Genomic DNA, 23,177 nt, shown 5'->3' on the forward strand with positions numbered 1-23,177 from the left:
GCCTTACATTTGAAAGGAGGAAGCAATAGGGGGGGAAAGCCCAGCAGTTTGTGACCTCCTGCTGTTGGAGAAGGCTAAAGTAAAGCATCAACACCAACAGGTTTGTCCTAAGTCCTTACTTCGACTCCTGTAATCAGTTTCCTGTGAGCAATTTCCAGTTATTTAATCCTACACCATCCAGGACAGAATTATAAACTGATCTGGACTGTCAGCTGCAACAGCAGCAGTTTTCATCAGGTCAGGTATCAAAACAAATTAATGTCATTTGAAGTTCTAATAATCAGCAGTTTCAGCATTTTAAAGTTCAAGTGTAGATGTGTCAATGGAAGAAAATACTCTCACAGAGGAGCTACTCAACCAGCCAGAGTGTATCATGTTCCCTCTGACATAAGAGGGATGGTAATACTTTTACCCAGAGAGATATTGAGAGAATTCAAGTCTCCAAGATTTAAATGCACACCTCCAGGAAGCTTCAAAGTTTTCACATTGAAAGTCAATTGCATTTCTAGACATATACACAAAATTTATTCTTTCAATCAAAAATACTTTTTTTGTTCAGTATTTAGTTCAATACGTATTTTGTTCAGGAGCTCAATTATTTTAGTCAATAGTTCAGAAAAGACAGTTGTACGAAGCTACCCCAAAAATGACGTGCTCTGAGGTACTAATCTCTAGTTTGAGAGTGCAATAATCGCACATCGCTAAGAGAAGTAAGGGGATAGAGCATCTCTACAGCATTTCCAGAGCAAGAGGTAGTAAAACACCACCACATACCTAATACACAAAGTCTCCTCATCCCCAAATGCTACTAAACCACCTGATTTAGCCCTATAGTTTTAGTGACAGAGGTTGACTGGCTGGTCAAAGGTCTGGTTTTAATCTAGCTCTCAGGATGTCAATAGAAATCTCTCCGCTAGACAGTTCTCTTACAGCTAACAACCCCTGAATAACGCACCTTTGACAGAAAGAGACAGTTGGCTGGGAAAGGTCAATTGTCTCCTCCAAGCAAGTCAAAGTTTCTTTCCTTCTGGTAACAGCAGTCTGAAGGCCCAACACTGCAGGGTGCTGAGCAGCAATACACGGCAACATCGGCTGAGCCTTAAGCAAGGGTCATCTTACGGAAATAATTTCTATGCTTAAAATGGCACTTTTGCTCAAGTGTTTGTGTAGCACCGAGACTTCAGCTCTTAGCATGTACAGGATTACACTCAATCTGCACAATAGCAAAATAATGTAATTTACAAATTGAATATGCTCTCAAAGGAGATTCATTGTAGCAGGAGCTTACATGACTTTTGCTTATAGCCAGTTGCCAAAATACGACAGCTGGAAAGTGAATAGACCGTATCCATAGCTGACAAAAGCTGTAATTTAATAAGCATTCGGTGGCAGTTCTTACAGCTTAGTATTGCTGACAGACATGTCCTAGCAAGTCTGGCTTCCACACTTCTAGACACTATTGTCCCCAGGTACCTGCCCCCTACCACAGTGCCAGCAGCCCCGGCTCCCCCAGCCAAGCCTGCCAGCCAGAGAGCGCCTCTGCCACACCAGTGCCACCCACTATCCCTGCTTAGGGCACTGGCAGAGGAAGAGTTTCATCCGTGGAGCTGGCTTTGAGCTCCGACAGGGAGATGCAAGCACTGGTTTTCTTCTGCCAACCTTCTTCAGCCAGCGATTACCACTGACCGAGGGGTGGGGGCCGGTTCACATAGAAGTGTGTTAGGTATTATGTGAACTTATTCCCATTTTCGTTAATTGCTGAGGCATTGGGGTTTCTTCCCCCCCACATACCTTTGTCCATTAAGAGGACAGGAACCCAGGCTGCCAGATAGGATGCAGTGCTGCCTGCTCTCGCCCGCTGCTGCTTCCTTCAGCGAGGCTGGCTGTGTCCCTCGATCACTACTACTACATTTGATGAATCCAGACAACGTCCCTCACAAAGAACTAGTACATTGTCCCCTGAGGGTTGAATATATTCTGCTTGCCAAAATACCTATTTGGGGAGGTGCCTTTTCATTCCTGAATGATAGTTACCAAGCCACGTTAAACACTAAGCAGAGAACACCCTTACTTGATCTGGACTCAAAACACTGTGATTTGACAGTGAGCTGCAGAAAGCCAACAAGAAACAAGAATTTACTCTACCAAGATGTCTTTCATGCTTAAAGCTTTACAAGCCTTCTATTTCCCTATCAGGCTAATAAAAGTGAGACCAACCCAACTTCCACAAGCTCTCTGGCTTGTAGATTTCCACTGATTTTTTGTTTGCTCTTCTCTTCTCCTACCACCCACCCCACACACCCCCTTTAAAGGCATTAGGTAAAGAAAAATAGAAAGTCACTGAAGGAATTGTTTAGATACATGAGCAAGTTGGAGACAGGCAATCCCATTAGTCTACCTCTCCATGTCTTTCACACGAAGCCAAGCTATGACTAGAACCACAAAGAGAAGACGTAAAAGTCACTGGCAAGGGAGCCTCCCCCTCCCCCACCCTCCCTAATAAATACAGCAATTTTGGCCTCTTAATTCACAGGAGAGAAAGAAAAGTTTCACTTAGTAGCAGCATTGGACTCAGAACTAACTACAGCTGGCTTGTCATATATAAGATGTACATTAGAAAGAAAAACTTTTAACAGCAGATATTCTATAAACTTTTAGATTAAGCTGCCCTGGCTGTGGCAGCATTTGCACAGCAAAGCTGCTTTTTTATTTTTTTAAGTGTTCTGAACAAAAATGTTCTACAGCTAGAGATTCTACCAAGGTGACATAATATTTTTAATAACAAAAAAACCCCTTTATTTATGTCTGCATTTTTCACATTTACAGCATTTTGCCTTCACTCTACAAATTCCTTCTTAAAAATCTAAAGTGCTATTACTACAATATCACACTTCAAGGAGACACTTGGATAATTTTTTCCACAGGTTTAATAAATTTTGGGTATAAGAATATCTAAAGATGATCTGCTTAACAAAGGCTTAACAAACATGGCGTTTTACCTTTCTGAATTCGATACACTCTACATTAATCCATGCTTAGCATCTAAATCATTATTCAAGCCTTCAAAAGAACGATGAAGTAATTAACACAAAATGTTTCTGTTGCCTTCCTACGGTAAGTACTTCACATTGATCGATCACTTGTTAAGGAAGGAGCTAGATACCACATTAGGTCATCCCTTAATATAGACCAGGGTAAGCCAAACTTCTTTCATATCCAGTTAACATGCAAACCATTTGACCTTTCCAACAGGACTAAAGACGCAGCAAGATCCACTTTTTAGCCTATGAGACTTCACACAAGGCATTACATTTTACTTGCTCTGATACAGGCACAGCCGACAGCAATTGCCAGAGTTCATACTTTCAAATACTTTCAACTATCAGATGCCATTTTCTCTTGCTTTTACTTTTACTAAGCTTAACTGTTTAAGCTGAAGTTTCTAACACAAGATTAACTCAGAGTAAGATGGCAACTACAATTACAATAATCCATAATAGGAAAATATTATGGACTATTCTACTTGAAATTTTCTGGACTACAGTAAAAGAAAAAACACCAATCTCTTAGGGAATGTGTAGGATCTTCCTGGTTTGAGTGGGGACTCAACACTTCGTACATATCTTGAAGCTCAACAGAATATAGGCAGGAGTCACCCAGCTGTCACAGAATTAGTAATTTCACTCCAAGTTTTCTGGACTGTAAACACTGAAGACTGATGTTTTCCCTAATAAGTAAAAATAAGTGACTGACTACAGAAATCTCTTTGTGCTCTGTGGCTCCTTGATCAGTAGTTTTGGTGCACAGTTTATTCCATCAGTGCAGCACTTATTTATCTGCTTTGACGATGTGCGTTGTGATACAGTCTTCAATTTATAACATACTATTTTGTTCCCCTACTACCTCTCTACTTGGGTCAGCATACGCAAGAGGCTATGTGGTGGGAACCGCACTGGTATCTTGAAGTGTCAAAAGATGCAAAGGTACTGTGTGGGGGACACTATCCCATTAACTGACAGTGCTGAAAAGTGAGTGACAAATGAAGCAGAGAAGGGGAAAAAGAAAGCAGGAATACCCCTGTGCAGTGCTACACAAGTCATTTAAATCAGACTTTTTACAGCCTGTCCAGTAAGGGTGGCCTTCATTCCCCACTTGAAACCTTAGGTCTGTTCTGCAGAAGTGATTAGTGGCCACAGACACGTGCAGCTGGCTGGTACCTGAGCAGCAGCCTGCCCTCCTCGCAGCTGTACCAAACCTCACAGAATCCGCATTTTGTTTCTCTCTTCCTACTTCTCCCTGAACTTCATTTCCATATGTATCTGGTTTTAAGCAAGTCGTTAGAGGCTGCTTTTGGGGTATACACATAGCACAAGCTCCCAATGCCTTCTTTCCTCACACACACACACACCACCCTTAGGAAGAAGGGATTGAATTGCCACAGCACGGCACTACCAGCATGACCATGCTCCTGAAGAAAACCCTTCAAGAACAGTTCCTGGAAGTGAACATAATTACAAACCTGATCTATCAGCAAACTTGTCCTAGAAGACCATCACAGCCCTAATCTAAACCCGTATAGCCCACAATTGCCTACCGACATACTTACAGCAGTAGCTTGTTTGCACCTAAACCAGGCGAGTGGAGTTAGTGATACTCCCACCAAATGTCTTCAGCATCTCTCATCAGAGCAGCAGGACAGTACAAATTCCTTAACACAAGCAAGGCTTTAAGTCAACATGGTAAGTGAAGCTACTTGCACCTCAAAGGACTCCATGCCCAAAGTTCTTCGCCTTTTTCTTCTGCCCATGTTAACACTTCTAAGAAAATACCCCTCTCCACAAATTCAGCTTGAGGAACTCTTATAGTAAGGGAGCCTGAACAGATACTTTTGTTACATTTCCCTTACTTTTACTACCCTGCAGTCTTGAGTCATTCAAAAACTCGTGTAACATCGGCCTTAGCAGCACCCTCCTTTCCTTCCGTCTCTATTGTAACAGCGACCTATGGAAGTAAATGTACTTCCATTTCTCATATTTATTCAAACAAACCTCAGCCTCAATATTTTTTTTTCTTTTTCCACCACTGGCAGGAGGAACATCACCCTTCCCACATTTCCACTGCTTGAGGCACATGAGAGACAGTTTTCTCTCACACTTTCCCTTATATTGATAACATATGAAATCTATTCTTATTAATTCAAAACAAAAAGAAAAAAAAAAAGTCAACAATGTTATCTCCTGGCTCCATACCAAAGCCAAACAAACAAACCTTTCAACACTACGTCTATTCTCACAATGCGTTCTGATAGGCATCGGCCAATGAATAATGAGAAAACCAGTTACACTAAAAATAGCCTCTCCGAATGATGGGGAAGTCGACAGAAGTTGTCAGGCCTCCAGGGCCAGATACTTACAAAGAAAACATGCCTGGTTTTTTTGCAGTTACTATTTAATAAATGGTCCTGCTTTTTGGCTTCTGGAAGGACTGCCAATTTTGCATCTGCTCTGAACATCTAATCAAGTGTTTATTTTTTCATGACATCTGTCTTTGAGAAGCAGACACTGCAAACAAATACTTTAGGTTTTTCATCATGAAGTATTTAGCTTGTACTCCTCAGACTGTAACTAAACTGTCACTTATAAGAGGAAAAAGAGTTACCAGCATTTTTTAATGTTAAAAGAGTATGTTCACACATCACATCAGATATCGCTTAGCTGCAAGGTCTTTGGTTCCTTTTTCCCCCAGTACAGCCAGCTTCACTTCTGGGGGAATGACATCAGTAGAGGAACTATTTTAAAGTAAGTTTGCTTCCTACTTGGTCTGAGGAGGTTTTCTGACAAATAAGGTCACGAGCAGACAAGATGCAGACACTTTTCTTCTGCCTCTTCTCCCCCACACCCTCCCTTCTTCCCAGCCCTACTCCACTGATGATGGTCTGTCATGCTTTTTCACATTGCATAACAGAATAGACATGGGAAGGAAGACAAATGGTCAGGGGAAACATAGGCCTTTTCCCAATTTTCAACACAAAGACACCAGACAGCAATGGAAAAAGAGGGGCAACTGGGAAATTATGTCTGTACCAACTGATCTCTCTTTTCATCTTGAAGTTAAAGTGAGGAGCTCTCAAAAGGAGGATGTTGCTTGCAACTGCGCAAACTCTGAAGCACTAACCAGCACTCTTAGGATTTCAGAAAACTAACCGATACTAAACCACTTATGCAGCTGAGATCTTTACAATTGCCCATACTCCACTCTGTTCCAAAGAAAAACCTCTGCTCCTTCAGACCTCGCTGCAGAGAGGATACAAACTTTGGCACTGGTAGCTCATTTGTCATTCTCAGTATTTTTTTCAGTAAACTACATCTTGTAAACAGAATTAAACAAAACAGAGTAACACTTCTTGCTTTATGTCTTGGCTAATCCCATCCATTTCATAAGCACTGATAGTTCTTGTAAAATGCCACACTTACTGCCACAGGAGCAGGACCGGCAGGTAAGCGCTGTGATCTCCACCAGTACCTCTGACCCCATGCCACTTCAGCTGTATCTTGTGCAAACCATCACAACTTGGTAACAAATCAAACCAGCACAGCGATGCCAGCTGCTGCCAGTTAGGGCTTAGTTAGTAGCTCTCAGTAGCTTCCAGGATGAAGCATAAAGTTACTGACACAATTATCACCGGCCAGGCCAGCAGTTGTTCCAGTGTTTCTCTCCTATTTCACATCTCCATTTCCCCAAGTCCCCCACTGCAATAACTTATTTCATACTTACACAAAACTTTATTTTACTGGAAATGACGCATATGGCTTAATAAAATTCACACAAACACAAGGGCAAGAGGCTCAGCCAGACTCCAGTCAAAGCTGACATGCTCTAGCTCTATTCAAAGCATCATTTTCCTTATTATTTTCACAGATGTTAATGACTTTAAAATAACTTGCTTCCAAATATTAAGGCAGCCAAAAGCCAAATGCCTGAATAAGCAAACACTGTGCAAAACCATCCATACACACTCCATCCACATGGACAGCTTGCTAAGTAACCATATACATACCTGGGCAGCAAGAAAGGAAAGTGGGAGAACAGAGACAACTCCTCCGATAGTGACCTCCCAATACCAGCATGCAGAATGCCAGTATGCTCACGTGGGATGAGAACTGAGCAGCAGATGTGCTGCACATGCATTCCCTACTTCATCATATGGTGGGCTGCTCCTCCACCTACTCCCTCCCTGGGTGTACCGCTGGCTGGCAGATTCATTATCACAAGTCTCCCATCAACAACAGGCTTGCAACAACAACACAGAAAAACATACTTGAAAGAGATGAAACAATGAAAACTGGAAAACTGCACAAAGAAGGGGCTATTTCTAAGGGGGGGGGGGGGGGGCGGTTGTTTGTTTGTTCTGGTTTTTTTTTTTTGGAAAGGCAAAGTGATCAGTGAAGCAGGAAGAAGTTGGGGGCAGGAGGGGGATGACCCACAGTGAAATATGTTGTAGAAAAACAGAGCTGTCAGTCAGGTCAGGCATTTCAAGAAGGCCATATTCCATTTAATTCCTACAGGAGAAAGACAGATAACAAAACATCTTCTGAAAGTAGATGGCTAGACTTGCCAGCAGGATTGAACAAAATACAAGAAAACATCCTATGTATTTTCATGAGGTGGGAGGGTATATATTGCACAATAGGCTGCATTACTATTCAAACTACAGTTTCACATCAGTATTTCCTTGTTTCTAGTAGTAAACACTGCCATAAAACAAAGACAAGCACTGTTTAGACTGCACCACTGATAGGCTACAAACATTTCAAGCATACATTTAGAACAGTATCTAAACCTCTCACAGGTCATCACAACATAGTGAATGTATCATCAATACCAAATGCTATTTGTTTCAATCTGCAGGGAAAAGCAGCTTTAACAATTCCAATGCTGCAGTAATGCTTAGGTTAATTAAGTACTGGGTACTAACCAACTACCCCCAAAACAAAAGCAAATATAATGTTAATTCAAACTCTGAAGAAGTGTGTATTGTTTTAAAAGCTACTGTGTTGCACATAAGCAACATGGATCATGCTGTAGATACCATTAACCCCAAATTCTGTAAATATAATACTTAGCACGGGCAAGAGCCTCTCCAGGAATCCTGCCTAGCAGTGTGTTTGGATTGCTTTATCTCCAAAAATGCATTTCCTTATTTTGATCCAGCAGAAACAAACTCTTGCACAAACAAACCTAGAAGTCAAGAATCTATTGAGTGCAGACCAATTTTATTCCCAAACTGCACATACTCCTAGCATCAGTAGGATTTATCCAAGACCACAGATCCACGCGGGTATCAGCAACAGCTGATCCCTTATTATTAGCAATCATGATTAAAATCAAAATAATTCAGCTGCAATTACTTGGTCCGATACTCTTTTTTGACCCAGCTTCTGTTTAGCAGAACATCCTGCAACTTGGACATAAATTTTGTGTGGAAATAATTGAGAAATGAGGAGGACCTGTGTTGTACATCCAACACTCAGTGTTGTGACAATGCCTCCCAAATCTATCAGGTGGAGATGCCTATTAAGTAGCTGCCTTCTCAGTGGTCTGTGTTGATTCTGAAACAATCAATTCACTCATATGAAAACAAAGCCAGATGACTTACTAAAAAAACTTTCTCCAGGGAACCATACAAGATCTTAATCTATTCAAATCATTAGTAAAAAGCTTTAGAAATGGGTGTATTTTCTGTGCTTTGTAAACTGTACTTTATTTGAACTTACTTTCAAGCAGTTTCAACTAAAGCAGGAAATTAGCCCCAGCAGTGCAGCCAGATTCATCCTCAGCAGCTAGAGGACAAATTAAAAACAAAACCAAACCAAAGAAATCCTCCCTGCCAAAGAACATAATTCTGCTGTCTCATTACTGTTTTGCTAAAATAATTCAATTAGCAGTCTTCAGATACAGGAAGGCATTTATGCTTCATCAGGAAAAGAAGGGCTGGGGGGTGACTAGTACATGCTGTTCTAGCATACCAGGAACATGGCATTGAATTCTTCCAGCTACCGGGCCAAAGCTGGATTGGCATACCAGAACTAAGCACTTTTTTGATCCAAAGGCCAGAGAGATAAATACCAAGCAGTCTACTTATCTGCATGTTCTTAATTGCAAATAAGAAACAGTCCAGCTGAGGTATAATAGCTTAATTGAGCATTGTGCTTCCCCCTCCCATGCACAAATTAAAGTTCTAAAACCACCCTGGTCCCCATCTTTTATTACATCTGCTTTTGTGGGCACTGACATTTGTTATTAGGGAATCCCATAACTGAGGCTTTTATACGTAGCTACTTAGGCCACTTCCCCAAGGTTACTCCGTGCAACAGCATATTTGATTCCTGCAATACAGTAGTAGCCTAAGCTAATTTCAACATACGTTTCCTCTTTAGAATGTTCTAGATGGGAAGCCTGCTTACAGCAGGACTGCACTCTAGATCTCCAGGACAGCAGAGGTGCCTACAAAAAAAAGCTACCCTTTCCCCAAACTAGTTGTTTACTGTAGTTTACTGTCTATAGTGCTTAACTGCTCATCAGTACCATGCACAAGTACCGATGCAAGCAAGAGTCTATGCTTTCGCAATCCTTGTCGTGAGAGCACTTCTACTGACAAATCAGAAGAGTGCTATCCATATCCCCACGTCACATTACTCGATACTGCAGGAGTAACAAGCTACTGAACAAGAAACTGAATTACAGTTTAGCTTTAAAATCCCCAAAATTTTGGAATAAAATGCTTCTCAACCCCTTTTTGACTCAGGTATCTGCTGTATTTGTCTGTAGGCAGGCGTTCCTACAGCTCTCCAGTCCATTTTAGCCATATAAAAATAATATTCCAGAGCCAAACTGTATTTTAACTTCACCAGCATAATCCACAAGTGGATAGGATAAGCCAAGTCTAAATGAATTGGCAGAGTTTGAATTGCTAGTTGAGATTAGCTAAAAATATTGCCATGATGCATAAACCCAAATAGAAACCTGCTCCGTCTCCCAGGGCAGTATCAATTCTGCAGTCCCAACAGGTGTAAAAAATAATTAATCTTTGTCACTAAACTATACAAATATGCAGGAGGGAGAGGAGAGCTGCAGACAGGGAAGGGGTCATTTGTACATAAATGCTTCCACACTGCAAATCAGATTTGAAGGTGCCAGAGTATATGGAGCCATCAGAAGCCAATTTCTTCACCCAGAGAATTCTAATAATCCTATAAATTCAATACTGCAAAGTTCATGCCCGTATTTTATATGTGAACTGCTTCAGCCATCTGAAGAAGGCTTTGAAACCCAGCCCATGCTGAAAGGCAAGCCTTTCCTGAAAACGTGGCTTTAAAGTAGAAAACTAGATAGTGCCTGGGTACAAAGATCACATTTGTTTTGACTTAGTTCCTCAAATCCTTTGAATACCACTTCAGAGCACACACTCCATGAAATGCTGATGAGAAACTGGCACATTCATTCAGGCACACATGCATAGACTGCTATTTACAACTACTGTCACTTAAGTGCCTTTTTATTGTAAATAGTGGGATTTGCAACAACAGACACCAGGAGATCCTCAAGCTGCTAAGAGCTGCTGAATAAACAAGGGTTTCATGAGTGACTTTTCCCTGCTGCCTCCCATTTGAACCGCACCGGCTGAGCCCTGCGCGCAAAATTGCTTGTCTCCTGCCAGCCTCTGCACCTCTTGTCTTCGGGGTGGGAGCAGGGAGGGGCATTCAAGGGCGGTTTCTTTTGTTTGTCACATAAATAAATGCAGATCAAATAACCATTTCAAATGAACACATCCTTCCTAAGATAATTTTGTTGGACAAAAGCCTTCAGACAATGAAGATTCATTTTCCCGGCTTCCCCTATCACACCCCCATCACGCACACCCCGGTCCCAGCCCTCTAAGCCACAGGACAAGCTGAGCCCCAGCATCTCTAATTAACAGCTCTGCATACTTCTGTCTGAGGGCTGCAGGTCAGCCACAGCATAACAGATACCCACACGCAGGCAAAGAGGCAAATGCACTTACTCGAGAGATAGACAGCGGCACGTTGAAATCCTTGCCCCCTTGAAGTCTGAAACCCCAAGGAGCCGGGCCGACCAAAGACACGCTGTAGTTGCTCATGATGTTTATTATTCAAGGATCAAATCCAAAGAACCGATGCCTGCAGAAGAGAATTAAGAGTTTTAATTTAACGATGATAAAAACAAAAGGCACTGTCTCCCATTTTGAAAGTCCTCTTTCTTTGCCCATGTTCTCCTCCGTAGTATAAAGACAGCCAAAAATCCACACCAGATCTGTCATTACTTGTACTTTTATTCCTCATGTGTTGTTCTCCTCCATAACCTGGAAAGAAATATAACTAGGGAACTGGTAAAATGGACTTGGGACTTTGAGAACTTCTGGTGCTGAGATGTTTGGCATCTCCTTACTTACAAAAGACTGGGGGTCAGGGGGAACCACCCATACATTATTAAAGCTCATCTTAAAAAAAGTCAATGCTGAGACAAGGATGAATTGATAGTATCCCTTGAATCCTAGTATGGAAGAAATTAGCACTACTAGCACATTCATTTCTAACAAAATGAATATCATATGCTGCCATGTCATCAGCTCAAAGCTTGTTTCTAAATACATTATGTCTCCACAGTTTCAAAACGATGTCAAAACACCACAGCTTTGAAGTTAATCAGAAGAAAATAAAGTCTCTAGAACATTTTTATTTTTATAGCATAGCTTCATAGTGGCAGAACGATGCTACAGACAAAACAGATATTAAAATCAACCCTCAAATAAAAGCTGTGAACTAATGCGAAATACCCACGGTCACAACTCAATGTCGAGGGAGCAAAATCCAAGCATCTCCCTCCCCACACATATGGGTAACAAATTACCTTTAAAAGGCAACCCAGGCACCGAATCGCCGTTCAGCGTCAAAGGTAAAGGCTTCAGTTTCACCTCAGATAAGCAACGTTACAATGACATCTTAGGTAGTGGGTGCCATCTATTTTTGTATGGTAGAAGCCAGGCAGGAGCACACCAGGGCTGCTGTAAGACTACACCGGGACACAGGCAGATTCCATACTCGTATAGGGACATTTAAGGTGGACCTTCAGTCAAGCAGAAGCAAATGGGCTGCACATCTCACCGAGCTCTGCAAAGCCCGGTTTGAGCTGTTCATACACTGCAGGGGGGCTGTGTTATTTTTTTGGACACGGGGGATTTTTGCAAGTGCAGCCTACCCTCACGGACCACCGCAGCAGGGCTGCCACACAGCCCCTACCGGTGCAGGGATGGACACTTCATGTCACTCCCCACTTGGTAACACAAGTTTCTGGGTTCACCTCCCAGAACCACAGAGATCCACTGCTCTCAGACTTCTTTCTAAACCAAATGGTAAACGTTATGCACACCGACAGCTGCTCAGGTAACCAGAATGGGGCTGCTGGCATTGGGCAGAACAGGATATCTATTAGGAAGCAAAATTCAGAGCTGGTAGCAGAGGTGCCTGGGTACCTGCGCAGTTCCTGACATGCCCCTGCCTCTTGGCATCCAGCAGTGGGGCAGCTCTGACCCCAAGTGCCGATTCAATCCTTCCTTAAAAGTCTCAACGAGCACCAATGTACAGAGGGGGAAACACACACCACTGGGCTTCTATGTGGCTGAGTAAGAAAAGTAACAAAAAGCCTCCACCAATTTTGAGCTAGGACTCTTAGTGGGGTGGCTCACCCCTAAAGCAAGAAGCATGAGTTGCTCCGTGCACCAAATTCCTTTAGAAGGAGAGGGGTTTATTTAGTCACAGATTTATTTTCATATGAAAATATGATATTTTTTCATTCCCTCTAAATGAAATCCACCTCAGTGACAGGTCCCTATAAATTAGAGACTGCAGAAAAGCAAGCCACATCTAGTGACCAGCACAGATGCAGGTCATTAGCACAGGCTTTACCTGCCCGCTGAAACTGAAGGACTGGTATATTTGTTTGTTATTTATTGGGCCTTTTTTTTTTAAACAAAGTAACAGCTAGTTACAATCACAGACCTAGGAAAAGATACAATGATATTAGAAAAGGATACTGTTCTTTTTCATTTATAGCAACTAGGGGGAGAGGGGGGGAGAGCCTGCATGCTGAAATGCCATGCATCACGCTCAGCATCACTCATCTTTCCCTTCTCACCCCCTCGACTCTGCCATGTCTGCATCTCCAGCCTTACAGACACACCGGGAAGAAACGGCAGACAAAGGAGGTCCGTTCGAAGTTTCATTTAACAAATTCCTTAAAACACGCTACAGCAACAGCTGAAAGTATCGCACCCACCAGCCCCGCTTCACGTGGGGAGAGCATTGCGCAAACAAACCAGCTAAGGGTGAAATTGTGCAATTTTCATTTAGATGATCAAACGCTTGGTGGATCTACCGCTGGAAAGGGGGATTTCAAAAGCCAGGCTGACACGCTCGCCTTCACCGCTGCCCGCCGGGGCGGCCAGGGAGCCCCCCCGCCCCGGGAAGGGGGGACGTGCCGGGGGGCGGCCAGCGGGTGACCCCCCGCCCAGGGAAGGGTGGCCGCTCCAGCACAAGCCCCCCGCGCCCGGCGGCTCCCCCTTCGCCCAGCTCCCCCGCCAGAGCCCTCTAAGTGCCCCGGAATGAGCAGCCCCACGGCTGTCGCAGGCCGGGGGAGCAGACAGCCCCGCAGCGCGCTGGGTCTCTGCCCACGGCACCCCCGCAGCCCCACGGAGCCCCGCAGGCAGCCCGGAGCGCAGCCCCACGGGTGCCACCGAGCCTGGGGACCGAGGCACTCCAGAGCCCCGTGCCCGAGCAGACCCCCGCACCCCTGCACACTCGGCCCAGGGCAAGGAGCCCCGCAGGTGCCCCGCAGCCCAGGACAAGGCACCCCACGAGCGCTGCCAGGCGCTGCCCCCGCGACACTCGCGCCCCACCGGCAGCCCCGGCCGGGCGCTCTCCAGCCCGTGGCAAACCGCACGCAACGCTTCGAAGAAAAAAAAAAAAAAAAGAAAAGAAAAAATAAATTAAAACTTTAAAACGCCGTCCAACCTGCGGACGTTTTGCTCGCTGCCCCCTTTTTTCCCTTTTTTTTTTGCCCGCCCGCCCCACCGCGGCCGGGCCGGCACTCACCCGGCGGCGCGGTGCAGGCGCGGAGAGGCGAGGGCACCCGCGGCGCGACTGCAGGCGGCGGCTCCGTCCCCCCGGTCTTGTTTTCACTTCCGTCCCCCGCCGCTCCTCCCCCGGCACGGCACGGCACGGCACGGCCCTGCCCGGCAGCGCCGGGACGGGGCGGCGGTGCTCAGAGGAGCAGGGGCTGGAAAGGCTCAAAAGCACCGTCCCCGGGCGGTCCCGATTTTTTAATATTTTTTTTTAATTTTTTTTTTTAAATAGGGACGCGCACACTTGGTCCCCCTTTTGCTTTACGCACATACAACTGAAGGCGCACCTGTGGAACGCGGTGGCGAGCGGGGAGGGGGTGCTGGGTCTCCCCGTGCCGCGCCAAGCCCCCGGCCTGAGGGCACGGGGAGGGGGGAAGCAGCCCCCCAAAGCGCCCCCCCTCCACCCCGGTGTTTAATGTACAATCCCCTTAGCACAGCCCCAGGTAGGCTGCGACAGCTGCAGCGGCAGGGGACCCGACAGAAAGGGGGAGTTCGGTTTGCTCAGGGTGGTAACGCGAGGGGTGACGGGGGTGTTCTTGCCTCCCGGAGTACATCGAAGTGGGGGACAGCAGCGGGGCAGAAGAGCTGTTGGTTCAAGCTGAAAGGCGATGCTGGCAGGAGGACAAATGGCTGTGAATAAATTCGGCTCAGAAAATAGAAGGGGTCCGCCAGCCAGGAGGACAGGGAGGCTTCTGGCACAGCCACTCCCTAGGAGCGGGTGCAAGAAATCACACTTGTTCTGAGGTGATGCTCAACCAGACGACGACGTTAGGCGATGCGTTACCTGCGAGCGGGTGCTGGATCCCCCAGGGCTGTGGGTCCAGAGCCCACACGGTCCCCACTCCCAGGCGGGCCAGGCTGCGGGAGCTGCCACCCGGCAGGGAGCAATGGGGCAAAGCGGGGCGGCCGCACCTGGGTGACATCGCGCTGCCCCTCACAGCACAGGGTCCTGCCACACCTCACCTGTGTCAAATGTCCTTACAAGTAAAAACGGCTGTGAAAGAAATGTGCATCTAGTTAACAGCACCTTAGCACTACAGTTCGAAGGACTTCAATCCCCTCTTCAAGCATGGGTTTATTGTGGTGCTGAAGATCGCTTTAAATTGTTCCTCATCACCAGCCGACGCAATGCAAGGTCCTTATCATGGATGGTCCCATTTAAGAGGGAGGTACTGTCCCTTGCTTTGGTTGTCACCTGCACAGCCCAGAGCCAGTGCTTGGCCCTGCTGTCCCCACACCTACACCGCCTACCCTGACAGGGAGCCCCTGGGCTGGATGCTGTGGCAGGAGACCCCAGCCCCAGGTGCCTGGGCGTGCATAAAACCAGGGCCTGTCCCATCCCCACGGCCCTAGATAAGCGAACCTGAACAGGGGTGTTTTAACATTGTCCTGCCGAGCTGTGTGCGCCTTCTCAGTTGTCCTGACTAGGACAAATGCATCTCAAACCACCTGACAAAAAACCAAAAGCATCTAAACCCCGCACTAATGTAGCCAAACCACTCTTCTGGAAATCTGTCTTCTTTACGCTGCTCTTTTCCTATTAAGTATCTCTAATCAAGCAAAACTGAAAATCCCCATTACACACACAGACTTTCTCACATGATTTTAATCCAAGGAACTAAAAATTCCCCAACACAGGGATTTTTCATTGTGCCACAAGGGCTTTAGGTCACTCCCATGCTGTTTTATTTAATAGAGCAGAAAAAGCATCAGGACCCCACTCCTCAACGTGACTCATGTGACATCTCCAAGGTCGGCGCGTCCCTGTGTTGACTGCTTGGGTAGCGATCTGCTCTCAGCTCACCAGAGCACACAGCCAGTGGTCCTGCTTGATTTTGCACTAAATCACATTAAGGAAAAACATCTTTTTCCATTTCAGTTCTCCAAAAGCCTTCAGCTTTTCTTGTTCAAGGAGGAGCTTGCCCAAGCTACCTACACATGCAGCACCTCGACACTGCGTTGCATTAATTCATCAGGACTGAAGGAGAACTTGCAGGGAGACTTTTGCTGATGGGCATTGCAGCAGGTTTCACCCTTGGCCAGTCTGCATGTGCTCCACACCATGCCTGCCCCTTGCACTCAGGCCAGTGCCACTCCTAGATCAAGGCTGGCAGGCTTGTCTTCGCTTTTCTGCGGAGTGATCAGTTCATGACAAATGAATCTATTTTTCCTTTGCCTCCAGAGACAGAGCACAGAGTTAGAGGCAACTCACTAGTTGGAGATCTCTCCATTCTTGGTCACTTTTCAGATATTCTCCTCTTCCAGAAAAAGCTTTTCAGTAGAGCTGAATAGTGAAATAAGAGATAGTAAACTGAGCAAGAAATCTCAGCAGCAGGCAGAACTGTGGCCTGTCTGTTTTTCCTACCACCACTGCATTTTTGACAGAGCTTGCATTTTTCCCTCAGAACAAGGAAGGAAGAAGTCTGGAAATTAATTAAATGCAGTAGTCAGCTAGCCATGCAGATACAGCCTATCTCAAAATTACTCAGGCACTTAAGACTTGTTTAAATGCTAATGAAATGCCTTAGGTGCCAGATAATGGGCACTGCAAAACTCTGACAGAGAATATCACCTGCGGTCCTGAAGTAGAAAAAGGCACTCCTAAATGGAAAAAGCAGCCCATAAATTATGAACAGATTAACAATGCTCAGTAAAATGATTCTCAATTAAGCAGCAGTTAATCTAACATCAGCTTTCTGTGTGCTAAGGCACTGAGCTGCAAGCTGTGCTTTTAGTGGTTACTTTCACTTTTGCTTTTCTACCAGACTAAAAGCTAATGCAAATACTTACAGTCAGCATATAGCTGGAATTCAGCCTAAAGTAAGCATCTCTGTAAAAAGGTTAATGTGATTATAATCTATAGCCTAAAAGTTTATTTCCACTTCCAAAATAGCTCTCTGGCCAAACAATGAAATAAATCAGGTATGTTCTAAGCGTCTCTGAGAAGCAGGGGCTGCAGTCAGCTTTTGACACAGCAAGCTGGAAGCCCAGATTACCTCGAACAGGTATCGCAGAAGCACTTTCATTTTTCTGTTTATCGTTTTGTGGTTTGGGTTGCTTTTTTGTTTGTTGTTGGTTTGTTTTGCTGTTTTTTTCTGTCCCTGGTTTGGAAAGATACCCAGTGCTGAATTACATCCTCTGTCATACATCCTGTCCACCACAATAACTCCAGTTAGCTGAAAGACTTCCTTGCACAGGAGGAGTCAGCGGTGGGGCAGAGTGGCTCGCCAGGGGTCAGGATCCAGCCAGCTGAGCAGATACACCCACCCAATTCACTTTGGGTCAGCTTTGTCACCAAAAAAGCCCCATAGTCAAGTTTAGTCTTACTTGTCACCTCTTTTTTTTTTTTTTTTTTTTTTTTTTTTGGTGCTTAGAGCCTTGTTCTTCCTCCAGCTGTGCTGCCCATCTTCACTTCTCATCAGCCTGTTTTTTCCACAGGGTGTGTTTTCTTGCATTACTGCTTCTGTAGCTGTTGCCCTCTCTGCCTGCAGTTCACCCACCATGTCGGTGGTCAGGCCACTGTTTAAGACCCTGGCTTTCTTCCAACTGAAACGTTAAGAGTGTTGGGCTTCCCATTTTAGCTAGTTAGCCATTAAAGCTCTTAATATCATAAATGGGTTTATGGTCTTTTTTTGTATTCTGATTTCTTCTTTATTTTAACTTATCAAGCCTTCTTTAATTTTTCTCTATTGGTGCTTTTCTTTTTAAAGAAAAAGTAATATTTACCATTAAAATACTCCTTATTTATTATGGTCCCCAGAATCTTGGTAAATGGTATTAAAAAAGGAAATAAATGTATGCTATTACTGGACTCCTTTGTAGCAACTGAGTAGATGCATCCAGACCCTGGTCGTTCATCAAGAAGCTGTAAGCTAGGCAAATCTGGTTCGTTCCCTACTTCTCAGGTACAAGCAGGACCACCTATGTGGAGGCCACAGCCCGTGCTACAGGTTAAACATTTCCTCCCTACGAGTCCAAATCAATGAAACAGCTACTAAATCTTTGAATTCCAGGGAACACAACATGCCTTTTGAGGAACTCCAGGTTACATACTTATCATGTTAAATATGGCCTGTTTTAGGGACTGAATCCAATCTGAAGCTTCTCAGTACATCATAGCCTGGACAGCTTCATCCTCAGCCCTGCTGTGAAGCATTAGCCTCATTTTACAGATGGTGACCAGAGGCAATAAACATTTATACATGCAAGGAACTAACTGTCAAAGAATTGAAACCAGTTCTTCCAAATTCCTGTGCAGCTCCTAACTACCGGATTACCCTAGCCCAAGCTAACACAGCCCCCTCTGCTTCTTCAACCACAGTGATGCATGGGAAGAAAATACTAAAAAAAAATAAATAAAATAAAAATCAGACTTCACATTTACCATTCTTGACAGAGCCAAGCACGTTACAGGAGTAACGCCTTCAATCATCCATGCTCTTGCTTCTTGAAGCGAGCTGCCTGCTTAAATTTATTTTTCCTTAATGGCAGGGAGCAGTTAATGCAGAAATCTGTGGCTTGGTGTGGTTTAATTACAGTCCATCAGCTGCGCAGGAGGGGCTTGCTGAGTGATGTCTTTGAGTTACGTTTGACATATACCCGGAACACCAATTAAGTAGGGATTGGCAGGTACACAGCCAAACTTCCAGAGCAACCCTTGTGGTTATTTATGCTAATTCATGTCATGGGAGAAGAGGTGCAGCTTCACCTATAATCTTTTATGTAATATCTTGTCTTAGTAGGGAGGGAGCAGGTGCAAGCTGTGGCACGAAGAGTGCTTTGCCTGGCAGGTTGGGAACAGCCTGGCACACAGGCTTGGACAGACATCGCAGGAAGGGAGCGGGCAGCTGCCCGGCGTTATTCCTACTGGCACCACTAATTCACACCAGCACGGCCAATTGACACAGCCTTTTCACAAGGCGGGTCTTTCTGCAGTTCGGGCATGGGCACTCGGTAGATGCTGTTTGAGGCTCAGCCACCACAACCCCATGTCACCTTCAGCAAGTCAAAGCACTTCAGCCAGTTCAAGTGACTGAACTGGTACAAAAAGGAACATAGTCCAACCAGTGAAATCCTGGTGCATCAGCAGGTCTAACAAGTGCAAGACATGTGCAAGTGTCGGGAAATAAACTAAGGGCAAAAAAGAACAGAACATACCTTTCCTGTTGCGCTGACTTAACTGACCTGGATTTTGTAACTGTTTAGGTAAATCCATACAAAAACCTCTGCTGCAGAGAAACTGCTCCGGGTCTTGGTAACAACCCCTAAAGCTATATTTCTCTGGGAAAAAAAAAAAAATAAAACAAAATAAATCAACCATGAGAGCAGTAAGATCTGAGAAAACATCAAGGAAATCTTATTTTAGCTGCTGCCCACAAAAAATAATAAAGCAGCTAACAGTTATTCCCATAGTAAATAAAATACTTCTAATCTTTACTGACAGAGGAGAATGGGGAGAAAAAAAAAACCCAAACCACCAGAGAATATTTATACACTAAAAATTTGGACAAAATTTGCACACAACAATGGCATATTTACCTGTGCATTATGTTACAATGATTTATTTATGAAAACACCTGTTCCTTGTTGGCTTTGCAAGGTTGGCTGCCACATAGACACAGCTGGGTGTCAACGGCAGAAGAATGAAACCTGCATTGTGCCAGTATTTTTGGCTGAAACATCATACATAAATGAAGACAAGCAGGAGGAACAAAAAGGACCATAGGCAACTAAGAGCATCCCACATCCCTAGCTGGTAATCAGAAACTGTCACCTCTCCATGCGCTCCCCCCCGGGTGGATCCAGGAGTCACACAAACATGAAGTGTCACAGAACCCAAGCCTGAGCCTTTCCCTCCCCAGGGTGCTATAGCTTTTCTTCCCAATTGAATTTACATCTTAAAAGCACTTGTGCTTTTCTGGTCCCAGCTGTTCCCATCCAAAGGCTGTTCTTGCCTCTGTTTGTTTTAATGGCCAGCAACCTGCTTCTTATTTCCAGACTAAGTTTAGTCACAGACAAGTTTAAATAGTTATTCTCCTTCACCGCTGCTTCACTCCTGGGTATTTTTAGATGGAAATCATATCCCCTGTCAACCTTCATTTTCCTGGGCTGAACAAGTTGAGCTTGCCTTGCCTCCATTTGTAAGGAAAGATCACGGCATTCCTGGTGATCTCAGTAGCCTTTCTTTACACCTGTTCAGATTTGTATTTTTCTTGGACATGAGACATCAAAACACAGCGTCCTGAGGACACTTTACCAATGTCATCTTCTGTAATGGATGTAGTGTTTCCACTGGAAACATCTCATTTGACATGTCCCAGAATGACATTTCCTTCTTCTCCAAGGAACGTCACATCAGTGCTCCAGACGTACCAGAGAGTTGCTCAGTTGATTTATTTTCTTCTACTTTTCCTCCATTTTCAGCTTGCTGACAAGTAATCTCTGTATGTGAGCTTTTGTCGTTTAACTTGATTGCTGAATTTAACTTGATTGCATTTTTGTTCTTCCCATAGTACTTTTCAGATCTTGCTGCCTCCTAATTGTGCCTCCCAGCTTTCTGTCATCCACAAATGCCATCAGCAAACTTGTAGGTTTTGTGCCTAGTTTACTGATTAAAACATTAAGCAGGAATAATTACAAGAACTTTGAATTTTATAACCATATATTTATATAATTATATATATTTAAGTATATAAACTTCATTAACTACCTTTCTGCCTGGTACTTCTTGTTGTAGTATTACCTGCTGCGCTCTTCCTGCTCACCTTGCGTAAAAACTGTGGCTCCAGCATGAGGATGGGAGCAGGACATCAGATGCTGTCCTAAAACCTAGACAAATGGGATCTGACACATTCCTTTTGTTTATAATTGCATTGACAAAGGAAGCTGTGAGGTCAGTCTGACATGAGCTGCCCTTGAAAAGCCCTAGAAGCCACGCTGGGAGGAAAGTGCAGAAGTGTCACAAGCACCATCTGTAGAGATATTCAGACCAGAGCTAGAAGGAGTCAAAGGTCACTCAGATGTCTGACTGAAGAAGGAAACAGAGCGAGCCAATATTAAAATACAGAGACATTTCACAATGTCATAGACACAAAATGCTTTCATGCCAATGTTGGCAAGGCAGCAGAAGCAGAAAACTTATTAGTGTCATAGAATCACAGAATGGTTTGGGTCGGAAAAGATCTTGAAAGGTCATTTAGCCCAACCTCCCCGCAAAAGAGCAAGGACATCTTGAGCTAAATCAGGTTGCTCAGAGCCTCATTTGTTTCAAAAGAAGACAGGGAACAAAAGAAAGATGGGAAATATAGAATTTTAGAGTTTGTTTTAGGCTGTTAAAGCAAGGGTAAGAAACTCTTTTACACAGATTAAAGAAAGAGGAAAGGAAAGAAAAAGCTGTTATTGAGAGGCAAGTATCGTTCATCCATGTTTCACATGACAAGGTGGTGGCCTAACATGGATAAATCAAAACTTTGGATATCTGCATTATTCTCTGAGAGCTTATTTATACAGCCACCCAAGAAAAACATATCAGCCAGTTCCTATAGAGGCTGAACAATATACAAACACCACAAGTGAAGCAGGACCTAATGCAATTGGCTTTACGTGCCGCCTTTGCATTCCACAGCATCTGTGCAGCTACAGGTGGGATGTTTAGCCAGATTAATCAATCTAGGGATAAACAGGAGCTGACAGTACTTTGGAGGACCATGAAGTGTCTGCAAAGTATTAGCTGGGCACAGGCCTGCACTGTCCTTCTCTTCGGATGAGGACAGCCCTGCAAAGCACAGTGATAGAACCCTCTCATTCTCCAAGTTTTCATTTTAAAGAAAATATGAAAGTGAGGGAAGGGTGGCATCAATCACCTTTGGCATGGTGTACATGTGGAGTGCGTGACCCGGGGTGCACAGCAGTAGCTGTGGTGCCTGTGCTACATGATAGAAACATATATTAGAGACTAATTAAAGCAACAGCTAGAAAGCTGGTGGAAGGGTGTGTGTGTGTGCGAAGTGAAAATGGGAGGGCGAAGAGTGAAAAGTTTTAGTTAGCCACCACCCATTGCCTCTAAACTTGTGTTATTTCTAAAAATACAAAAGCAGAAAGCCAGCAGGGAATGTTGATGCCTGTAGAAAACTTTCAGCAAATAAAGGGCCATGCCCGTGCCCGGTGTAAAACCGAGCCTCCTGAGCACCAGGATCGAATCAGACAGCCCTGTCCTAATGCTACTGCTCAGCTCCACCATCAACTTGACCAAAACTTCAAAGCCTGATAAAATCAAGTAGAAACTTTCTGTGGCTCCAGGTCCTAAGTTTAAAATTGGCACTGGGCTTTGTCTCGCATTTCACCTCTTCTCCAGCCCTGTAGCTCGATACCCCTTGTTAGCCCGCCTGGGATGGTTTCTGCCCATCTCTCCAGAGAACATTTGTCACCCAGGACTGCTCCAGCCCCTGCTTATTTTGTAGAGAAAGAATTTTAGCAGCAATTAGCTGAAGTGAGTTTGTGGACCTCCGGCCTGCTTGTCTGACCTCTGGAAGTAGGTGGCTAATTCAAGGACAATGGAAGCTGTCATGTTACCTGTTTCCAACATGAAATCAATCAGGGGAGAGGGGGAGTGAAGTCAGCCTTTCTGTTTTGATAAGGGGGTGGCCAAAGATCTCTGGAATGAGAGGCACTCCAGCAGCCACCCGGCCACAGGGACGCCTGCTATTTATACACCCAGGGGGCAGGGCTGGGGAACAAAGTGGTTCTTCTGCTCCCATTTTATTTTTATTTGCCTGAAACTGAAGGGGAAGGGCATAGCTTTTATCTTCCAGAAGCATACACGGGCAATGTTCTTTTTTCCCCTTTTTGGGTAAAAAAAATAAAATAAAAAAAATAAAAAAATCAGTATAGCGTCATGTTATATGTCTAAATATTGTCTCAACTTTCAAAACCATAATTGCTCTAAAGACAACCTTTTATAAAAAAAATAATTAATCCTGTA

The 23,177-nt window shown here is 44.5% G+C and overlaps 1 protein-coding gene across 11 annotated transcripts in view; it reads right to left on the reverse strand.

Moving 5' to 3' along the window:
- PDLIM5 (PDZ and LIM domain 5) overlaps positions 1 to 14,299 on the reverse strand; it is a 132,884-nt gene extending 118,585 nt beyond the window's left edge. For 4 of the 11 annotated variants that reach the window (XM_040599291.1, XM_040599282.1, XM_040599272.1 and 1 more), the window contains exons 1-2: positions 14,169 to 14,299; positions 11,063 to 11,198 (exon numbers count right to left, since the gene is read on the reverse strand). In XM_040599291.1, the coding sequence (XP_040455225.1) occupies positions 11,063 to 11,158 (96 nt within the window). In that variant the 5' untranslated portion in view covers positions 11,159 to 11,198; positions 14,169 to 14,299. Of the gene's footprint in view, positions 1 to 11,062; positions 11,199 to 11,928; positions 11,945 to 14,087; positions 14,107 to 14,168 lie in introns of those variants that run through there. The other 7 variants (XM_040599237.1, XM_040599220.1, XM_040599196.1 and 4 more) reach the window with 4 other exon arrangements.
- Between the last annotated feature and the right edge of the window lie 8,878 nt (positions 14,300 to 23,177).

The sequence above is a fragment of the Falco naumanni genome, chromosome 1 (assembly GCF_017639655.2).
Source record: "Falco naumanni isolate bFalNau1 chromosome 1, bFalNau1.pat, whole genome shotgun sequence".
Lineage (NCBI taxonomy): Eukaryota > Metazoa > Chordata > Aves > Falconiformes > Falconidae > Falco > Falco naumanni.